This window comes from Lupinus angustifolius, chromosome LG17, assembly GCF_001865875.1.
Source record: "Lupinus angustifolius cultivar Tanjil chromosome LG17, LupAngTanjil_v1.0, whole genome shotgun sequence".
NCBI classification, from domain to species: Eukaryota; Viridiplantae; Streptophyta; class Magnoliopsida; order Fabales; family Fabaceae; genus Lupinus; species Lupinus angustifolius.
Genome location: NC_032025.1, coordinates 20,272,909 through 20,283,936, shown reverse-complemented (window position 1 = coordinate 20,283,936; position 11,028 = coordinate 20,272,909). Strand labels below are relative to the sequence as shown.

General features: G+C 33.3%; 1 protein-coding gene across 1 annotated transcript; it reads right to left on the bottom strand.

The window, feature by feature from the left end:
* Positions 297-5,637, bottom strand: LOC109330464 (elongation factor Ts, mitochondrial). The gene is made up of 9 exons (XM_019564644.1): positions 5,390-5,637; positions 4,736-4,908; positions 4,529-4,618; positions 3,961-4,135; positions 3,537-3,721; positions 1,917-2,042; positions 1,590-1,678; positions 600-689; positions 297-506 (listed from the first exon to the last, which is right to left on the bottom strand). Exons 1-8 carry the CDS (start codon positions 5,574-5,576, stop codon positions 647-649), a joined length of 1,068 nt encoding a protein of 355 aa, XP_019420189.1. The 5' UTR covers positions 5,577-5,637; the 3' UTR covers positions 297-506; positions 600-646.

Here is an 11,028-nt window from a genome sequence, read left to right as displayed (position 1 = left end):
TATAAAATATTTGTTATATATATATATAACACGCTTATAAACTTAACGAATTGAATTGTTTGACTCTTTTATTTTATAACTCAACTTTTAGCTCACATTTAGTTTATGGACCAAGTTTATCAAACTTATAATGAGTCAAGTTTCAAACGAATATGAAGTTAGGTTGAAGTTAGTTTGATCCAACCTTATTACAAGTGCCTAAGAAATTATACTCTTGGTAACAATTTTTTAAAACTTGAAACCACAAAACTTCAACTAGGTGTGAAATTTTTACTAACACTCAATCCTATCCATTTATTCTAAACCCTAAAATGAAAGTAAAATAAATTGATTAGTTTTGGTGTAGGTTAAAAGTATGGATCCACACCCTAATCAATTTTATATAAAATTATAACTTAAAAACTCCATGAACTCACAAAAGATGCAGAAACAGAACTTTATGTCATTTGAAAGCAACACCCAAATGGAGCAAAATTTTCAACAGAATCTTGTACCTCACAAGTTTCCTGGATCAATAAATGGAACATTAGTGTTTAAATTAGAGCCCACACAGAACATTATCAGCTATGGTGAGAAAAAAAAAGGCTTACAAAACAAACCTGAGGTATTGAAAGTTTCCTCCATGAATGGATAGCATCAACGTAAATTACGCAGACTGAGCAACCGGCTCGGATGCATCTGCTTCTTGGCTGTGAATCGTGGTTCGGAAAATCAGCCAACTTCTCAAATATTGAAAGCATAATGGAAGTTTGATCCACAAAATTAGACATTTATTTGTCATCAGGAGGGGTTAGTCAAGGAATAGGATGCTATGAAGGCAAAAGGAAGCTTACTTTTAGGTAGATTGAACACATTACATCCTTTTTTAATTTTTATCATGTAAAGTGGAGAAATTTAATGCTTTCAAGTTTTAACTGAGAACTTTATCAACTGCCAATTTGCAAATTGTTCTCGATTTTGGCTGCATGATTTATATACAAACAACAACCAAACCTTGATCTCACTAGGTGGGGTCAACTACATGGATCGAACGACGCTATAATGCTCTATCGCAAATTATGTTCCTTCAATCTCTTACAGTTTGCACAATTTCCTATGTCGCCTTTTGTTCTCATAAATAGGGATTAAAATATTTCTCTATTCGTCTAACATCTTCTTAGACCTCATGATCATATTAAAGAACTTTGTAAGCCATCTAATGCTCTTCACTCCTAGAACCTTCCAAACCTCGATAGTATATTATCCGCTCTAATTACTCTCATTCTCCATCTTTTTTAAAGCTTCTTTCACCTCCAGAGATTTATTTGAACCCTCATTCGCTTTATCGTTAGCTTTGCTTACCGCTTTCTTGGTCTTTTTCTTAACTACCTTGTACTTTCCCCTCCCTTTGCATGATTTACAGGAAAAAAAATGTACAGTAATACAGTACAAACTAAATTTTAAACAATTAATTTGCAAACAAATCGCAAGGGCTCTTTCTTTGTTTTTTATTTTTTTATATATTCAATGCAATGAGTTTTTCTAATAGTTAATAACTAAACTCTAAAACAAGGGCAAAAGAAAAATGACTAATCAGGTAGAGGTTTCACCTTGCAATTCCTTCCCCAACTTCCATTCTGAGAAAGTTCACAACCCTCACAGATGAACCCACCTCCTTGGATAGATTATCCAACACTGCCTGCAGAGTGGAATGAAACACCCCAGATGAATATATTAAATAAAAAAAACAAGAGCCTCAAATAAATTAACCGAATAAATAAAGAGGGTGATGGATTATAACCAAACAGATGCATTGGTATACTTTTTATCGATTTTTACAAATCAAATTCATGATATTGACCAATAAATATAGCTATCTTAATTTAGTTTTCTCACAATGAAAATGATCAAATTCAATTTAGAGAAACCCCACATACCTTAACATTCAGGGTATCGTTCATAATAAACTTTTGCTCCGTAAGCACAACTTCCTCAAAGTACTTGCGTAGGCGTCCCTCAACCATTTTGTCTATGGCCATCTGAGACTTACCAGAGGATTCTGCCTGAAATATATAAACCATAATGGTCTCAATTTATTTAAAATGGAAATAAAAAAAAACAACTCACTTTCTATAATTTAGTGAAGAATGTAGCACTTCGGCTCATGAACTATAAGTATCAAGACACCGGATATTAATAATGAGTATATTGCATTTGTTGGAAGGAAAAAAACTTAAGTTCTGAATTTTTTAAGTGTTAGAAAAAAGTGGTTTATCAAAAAAGTTGAATTAGTCTAAATAGGATGGTACTAAATCCTCACAATTTGTAAGGCAAATAATGAAATGCTCTTATTCATCAAGAGTTACGTATATATAGCAGCGAAAAGGTCAGATCAAAAAGGACTATAAGCATGTACAAGGGGATTTTCATTCTTTAAATGGAGTTTTGTCCTAACTTGATAAAACCTATTTGAAAGTCCAAAGCTCCCTCCAAGGTTAAGTCCTTTGTTTGGACAGTTGTACTTAATAAAATTAAAATCAACTACATGTTTCAGGTAAGCTAACCAAATAAGCCTATTTCCCCTTAAATGTGTGTTATGAATGATGCGAGTTCAGAAACTGTTCCTCGTTTGTTCTCACATTGTTTTGTGGACCGTCAATATGTAATTCCTCTTTTTGGTATTTTTCAAGAAGTGTTGGGTTCACCCAACGTCCTTGGACCAGTTCAGCTGAAAAGCTTTACTGGTTTTAGGAGAAGGAAAGAAGGCAAACTCTTGTATCATGGTATTATTTTCTCTATTCTTCATGGTATTTGGATGGAGCCCAATTCTCGCATCTTGAACGAGAATTCTTTGAATGAGCAGCTTCTTTGGGATAAGATTAGGTGTTTTGCTTCTACTTGTGTAAAGCTCATGGGCTTCTTAGAGGGGTTTACGTTGACAGGTTGTAATGCTTTGCTTGATGTTTGTTTTAATTTTGTTAGTCCTTCTTTGTAAGGAGAATCTCTTATCATCTACACTCTTTGTAACTATCCTTTTCCATCTTTATTTATTTATTCATTTATTGGGGGAAAAACTTTTGTGGGTAACTGGCCATAGAGGTGAGTTCAAAACAAAATGACAGTTTTGACAGCGGAATGATTCTCTGCAAGTTGAAGTATAAATTAAAACCAAACTAAACTACGAGCAATCTTAAACCACTCAAAACCCTACAACCAAATCTTAAATAATCCTCTGAAGGAAACATAGGGCAGTTGCCAAAAGGTCAGTTCCATCTATGCAAGCATTGTAACTTTCACACCGTGCCCCCGAACCATGCTGGGAAAATATATGAGTTAAGTAGACAATAGAAACTTGAATCTTGTATTAGCACAAAACAACTGACACTATAATTGAGAATGGCACATTCATCTTATTTTTTGAACTCGCATTTAACTATGAACTTTCAAATAATACTTTAAGATTAGAAACTCTAGAAGCCTAAATGTCGATAACAATAACGATTCATATACTGAGCAAAGACCTGCACTTAACTCCAAAAAAATCATTACATACTGACCTGAGATTTAAGAATTTCACGCTCATTTTCTAATGCATCTGAAGACACTAAATCCTTTGTTAAGAATAATGGTTTCGCTGCGACTACATGCATGGCCAATTCTGATCCAACTCGTTGAACAGCATCGACTTGTGCTTTACCATCATCTACTTCAAGAGACAAAATTCCAGCAATGCGACCTAGACCTAGTTAAATAAGAGAAGGTTAGGATCATTTTGGGTCAATTACCAGTCATGCAAAGAATATGATACTTAGCACGAGATATTTGAAATGAAAATGATACTGAATTGATTTCTTGACCATTATGTACGCAAATGTCATGCATGAATATAGCATGTGTGAGCCCATGTGCACATACAAAAGTAGAAGAATTCTCACAAGCGCATAAATTAAAGGGAATAAAATACGACACAGCTCAATTTACCTTGTTGGGGACTGGTATGGAGATATGTAGATATAAGACCCTGGGATGATGCAGGCATCACATAACCTCTTCTAAGTTTAACATTCTCCCCCATCATTGCAGCCACTTCAATGATTGCATTGTGAACAGTTGTTTCTCCACTGATCTTTGGATGCTCAAGATTCAGTGTCGTCTCCTGGTGAAAGTAACTCGTTTAAATGCATATTCCAACAACTTTCATTTCAATAGCAAATCAAGAGGGATCATGGTGTAAAAAGTGTCATCATAGCATAATTACACGTTTAACGTAGTCCAATGGGTCAAAATATCAGAGAAATAAATTTATGAGCACTCCCAAAATTTACAGTAATATATTAAAGTAAAGATATGTTACACTTATCGAGATAAATCCATCAATGTAAGTGCATTATTGTTAATTTCAAGATGTAACAAACATAGGGAAGCACGATCGAACACAAACACAAATCTAGAAAAAATGAGTACACCATAAAACCTAGTGAAACGTCATTTTCCAAATGTACTAATTAACAGAATTAGCATTAACAAGGATAGTGGGAAATTTTCTTACCTCCAAAGATTCAGGTCCAACATGAAAGACACCAGAAACCTGTTGAGAATAGTTTTCGACCGACAAAGCTTGCTTTGCTAAAGATAACGCCTACAAAAAGTAAGAAAGAATAAGCAAAGTTAACAACATGGTACTACTAATATCACATCATAATGTATAGATCTTGTAAATAGAAATGAAGCCTTGTCTCAAATGAAGGAAACAAACCAAGTGTTGAAAAATTTCATTCCTTGCAACAAAGTCAGTCTCGCAGTTGAGTTCAATAAGCGCAGTTTTGTTGTGGTTTTGGGCAAGGGCAAGCAAACCTTCAGCAGCGGTTCGAGACGATTTTTTGGAAGCCAAAACTTTTCCTTTCTTCCTCAATTCCTTCTGAGCTTCCTCTGCATTGTATTTTCTTTTGTTAAATCTATCTATCTACAATACTAATCAAATTCGAAACAAAATAAAAAGGATCACGAGGTTTTCACCTAGTGGGGTCTACGATAGTGTACATAAACCTTATCCGCAAATCAATGATTTAAATTGCCGTTACATTGCATTTACCACAACTACAGAAAATCGCAGCACATTGCTGTTAATGTCGCGATTCCATTAGCCGCAATTGTGATCGTGGAATGCAATTTAAAACACTGTTGCAAACAGATAGAGCCTATTTCCAGAATTTAAACTACAACCTATTTTAGGTCACAAGATAATACATGCACGATGTCACGACTTCAAATTTTGGAAACAGTCTGACTGTGTATATCTACCATCCTCAGACCCCGACTAATTAAATGAGAGTCTCGTGCACTGAGTCGCCTGTTATATCCGGGCGGGGTAAATAAAAAAAGAAAAAAGGAAGGGTAAGAGTGATATTACCAATGTCCCAATTAGAGAGAAGAAGAGCAGCTTTAACATCTTTAATAGGAGCACTGGTTCTTTGTCTGAGTTGCTTGATCAGATTCAATTGGTTTGGACCTGTGGCGGCGCTGTAAGTTCTTATAAAAGCATCACCCAATAGAGAAAGCTTAGTAGAAAAACGTTTTGTGGATCCAAAAAATGCCATAACGCTATAATAATAATAAGAAGAAGAATAATAAGAAGAGAAGAAGAAGAATGAGAAGAAAAAGAAGAAAAGAAAGGTGAGAGTGTAAAGAAAAAGAAGAATGAGAAGCTAAACACGAGTTTTGGGTTTGATGACAGAGGTGAGATACTTAGCGGCGAATCACTGTTTATTTCATTTTTATTTATTTTTTAAAGACATAAATTATTATTATTATTATTATTTGTTTATAAGAAATAAAATATAAAAAAAAAATAAAGATTTGAATTTTTTTTAAAAGGATTTAACTAACATGAAAATGATGTTTGTATTATTAGTGAAATATGCATTGTTATTTCATAATTTATTATAATTTTCCATAAATAAGAATAATGTATATTTTTTCTCATAATAGCAAAAGTTATTTTTATTTTTATTTGAGTTTCACAATATTTACATTTTTCTCACAACATCCACCTGCCTCGTCACTTTCTTTTGGCCCAAAACAACTGAGAATTGTTCTTGTTTAAGAACAAAAGTTAGAAAATAAAAATGATACAGTGAAGAACATAATAAAAATGTTTTTATTTCATTAAGAACCACCTTAAGAACTGTCATTATAGTTGTTATTAGGAAGCATGATAACATGATTATACATGAAACACCTCTTTATGTCTATCTATGGCCTTCTCTTTTATCCTTGCTACCTCTTCCATCATTAACACGTATTTTGGAGAAGTTTGTTTTAATATAATCTGACCCTAAATGTTGTTTCAAAGATTATCTCAATCGATATTTAGGATCAGATTAGCTTCGAGTCTATGGTCATATCCGAATTCAAAAAAATGGTTCAACCAACATTTAGGGTCGGGTAAGGGGCAAGCATTACTTGCTCAATTGATCACCCATAGTTTCAATCATATAAAAAAGACGACGAAGATGTTGATCTAGTTGTGTAAGGCTATACTAGATCCCTAGATAAACCAAAAAGTCAAGAGTTTGATTATTGGGAACACACTTATTGGGAAGGACAACTATGCACCCAAATAAGGTTAGATCTTTACTTATAGAATGAGTGGATACCTTTGGTTATACCAAAATATATCAAAAAGGTTATTCTAACTAGTTTGAACTAATGTTAAAAATATGAGTATAATTATGTATATTACATTACAACCAAACTCTTTTAGGGGTGCCTTAACTTTGGGATCGTTTATTAGCTTGAATGGTTAAGGGAACTTGTATGGGTCAAGGTTTGGTTAGGGTTTTATTTGTGGCTTGGTTTGTGTGTGCAAGTTTGGTCTAGTCTTGTGTGTGGTTTGGTTAGGTCACAATTTGGTGTTTAGTGAATACGGGGCCACAATTTGGGGTAGTTTGTATGGGTTTGGTCACGGTTTGAATGTCCTTGGTTAGTATGGTCACAACCACGTGGGTTGGCTAGGGGGATGAGTGTTTGACTAAGTGTTTGGTTGGCGCCACAAACATGATTGCTTGATAAACCAAGGAGGTTCACCACAAGCAAGGATGCTTGATAAGAACAAGATAATGGCCACGACCAAAGATAACTTAGGAGATAACTCTCAACTAAAACAATAAAAAATTTAATCAATTCAAACTTAGTTTTTATTCAATCCATACAATTTATATATAGGAAACACTTAGGCTAGAAAAGGTGATTAACAAACTAATTTGAATTCAAAAATAAAATTCTAACTAAATATGGTAAAATCCTTGACTTGATCAATTCGGTTTTGACTTATATCTTGAGTGTGCTGGCCGAATTCTTTGATATGTGTTTGATTCGAAATTTGAATGAATTTGTTGGCATATTAATTTTGTTGACCTGAATTGGTTGTGGATAGATTTGCCCTAGATTTGTCTGAGGTCCTCTAGGGAAATTATGACCATGCCACTTGTAAGCTTCACGCCCAATTAGAGTTGGATCTTGATAATTCAATTTGGCCAAATTTGGAGATTCAAATTTCCACCATATCTTTTGGACGGATTTGATGTAAGATGAAAATGGGTTGTTTTATCCTCATGGGATTTGAATTTGAAACCATGCTTATCTTCTAGGATTTGACCAACCTTGATTTTAAGGCATAAAGAATTTCATACCATCATCTTGCATATTTTCCTGAGCCAAAATTTTGAATTTAAAGTCCTTGAAGATAATATGGAAAAGTTGCTCATGTGAAATTTTGAAAAAGAGAAGCAAAATTCAATTTGGCTACTCTTAGCCAAATCTGACCAACCGAGATTTTCTGACCCAAGCGCCAAGTGTCCCACATTTGAGTTGAATGGAACATTTTTTAATTGATCATATTTTTACCGAGCCATCTTTTAACTATGTGCCTCAATTTGAATTTGGAATATTTTGGATCCAACTTGGCCAAGATATTTGTGTTTGTTAGCCCATTTGACCGAGATCCATGTAGTCACACAACCAGATTTGAACTTGCATGGAACATTTTCATATTTGTCGAAGTTTCACCGAACCATCTTTCTCTCATGCTCCCCATTTTAAATTTGAGTGAAGTTCAACCCAACTTGGTCAAGACAATCTTTCATTTGACCGAGCCAATCTTGAAAATTGAATTTCTGGTCAATTCTAGCGCTCATGCGCCCAACGCCTGGTTCAAGCTAGCTTGGCCAGGTTGGCTACTCATGGACCATTTTCTATGCCTAGGTCAAACACTTGACCACTAATGGATCATTTGACATGAGATTAATTAAATAACCTTTCGGCCCCAATTACATGAATTTATTTGCAAATTAAAATAAAAAATGCTTAAATTAAATCCTAATTACCCATGAGACATAAGTCTCATTTATTTGTCAAAAATAAACTAATAATGTAAGGGTATAAATGTCCTTCTTGAATATGGTCTCATGGGTCAATGGTGTCCTTAGTGAGCTTGAATGTCCTGATTTAGCTTTAGCCCTAGTCATAGGACCTTCTTGTCTTGACTTGACCCTTGCGTCAAAGGTTGGCCAATGCCGGTTTACATAAGCAATTATCATTAAAATTGAGATCAAGGGGTCGCAAATCTATTACGAATCAAGGAATGTATTGACATGGAGTATACCCTAAAGTTGTTGGATTACTTTATATATTTGTTTATACACTTAAAAACATATTTTTTTTTGTGACAAGAATGCATTTTGCTCAATGTATCTCCATGTATAATAAGGAATCAATACTACATATTTCCCGGTTGAAAAATATGTGTTGGTTATTTTAATGTTTTAATTATTTTTAGGAGCATAATTAGAATAATGCGATCATTCAAAGGATAAGTTAAGGAAAAGAAGTAACTACATATGACCTTTACTCAATCCATATCCTGATCATTATTTTTATAATTATTTGAGGAAATATTTATTTTCTATATTTACGAGTATAAGCAACATAATGTGACCTAGAAGTGAGAATGACCTGACCCTACCCGCTCACCTGGTATGACTTGACCATGATTGGGTCTGAATAGAGTCAGATCTCATCGAGTCTAGGGCTAGGTTCGAGTGCAAAATTTAGAGTCAATCAATATTTAGGGCCAGGTAGGGATCAAGCATGACCTAGTTCCACCCGCGCCATGGTTACTCGTTCATCATATTTATATGCATATCTATTCAAATATGTATAGAGTAATGACACATTTTTTGTCGAAAGTATCATTGATTCTTTAATTTTTTATCTCATATATATATACACGGTTATAATATATATACATATATCATAATAATAAATAATATTGAGAATGCTTCATCTAAAATGAGTATGCATTATATTTAATCGGGTCTATGGTCGAGTTCGGGTTTAAAGGTTGACTTAGTCGTTATTTAGAATCAGGTTAGCTTCGGGTCTAAGGCCGGGTTCAAGAAATGACTTGACCAACATTTAAAATCGGATAAGGGATAAGACTTTACTCATTCCAATTTGGCTCATACTCACCCATAACATGACCATTCAAAGAATGAGTCAATAAAAAGAACCAAATAGTGGACCCGTGGATAATGAGACCTGAGATTTGAAGACACACTATTGGATGGGTCTGGACTGGGCAATGAAGGATCTAGACCCACGTGTACCGGATCCACTATTCCTTCTATATATATGGTAGAAGATTCACTTACTTAAGAAGTAAGTTTAAATAACTTACTCCACATCTTAGCTATCAATTATAGAGAAACTCAATAGTTTAAATTAGTGAGTAGATCTTTACCATCAGATTTCCCTAGAATTGATGGATAAAATGTGGAATATGTGGATCCCTATATATATTGTTAATCCATAATATTATATTTTTAATTTGTAAATAATCGATATGTTGTTAAAGAGTAATATTTAAGTAGTGATGTGATGTTATGTTGTTAACTGATATGTGTAATATAATATTATGTTGATTGAACAATTCTTATTAAATCAATTTTACAATGTTGAAGTAAATAATTTAAAATATGTTTAAAACTTTAAATTATTTTTTATAATTTTTTATCTTGTTAATTACCTTAATAACATAAGATTATAGTAAAGAAATACACAATTACATAACTTACTGGAAATTATTTTTAATGATTTTTAGTTTGTGGGTACCCGTAGATCTGTTGATTACCTAAGGACCCATGAATAGCAGACTCAGCGAGTATCAGTATGGATCTGAGGTGGGTCTGAGTCCAAAAATGAAGCAACAAGGCGGGTCCGGGTAATACACTAACCGGACCCAACCAGACCCATTGCCATCCCTAGTGAGAAAATACCAAATGGATTTGTTAGCTACAATGATCTGATTTTCTACGAGATCACGAGTTACATGAATTGTAAATATGTCGATTTAAATTATGATATCTTCTAAATAATTTGGAGTCATGAGTACGTTTTTTCGATCAAAGCTTAGAAAAGCTTTTTGTGTGTAATTTGAAAAATAAGACCATTGTACCAAATTATGAGCTTAGAAGTTGATTATGGAAGATTGAATGTATTAAATCCTTGTTTACCCAACATAAAATGATATCCTCCCTAGTTGCATGTATCAAATTATACCCTCATTTTATTTGATTAAATATTTAATTACTAAAACAAAAGGTGAAAAACTATTTTTTATTACTATGTGACAAAACTTTATGGTGCTCCTACATTTCTCTAAATGGGGGAAGTCGAGAAATGTGAACTACATAGTTATGAATAGAAAATTGATTAATTGGTCTGATTTTTATCAACGAAATTATTTTAATTAGAAATGACTTTAATGACAAAGAAACCACATTGACTATTAACTTCTGCCTAAAGAAAGATGTAACATGATTCATGACTTTAATATCGAATTTAATAATTAATTCATTTCATCCACATTATTTTTAGTAGAGACTTTTTGAATGTTTTTAAATAAATTTTCATTAATAAGTCCATAATATCTAATTAAATGAATCCATAACATCTTATTTAATAATTTTTTAAATTTGATTAATTAAAACG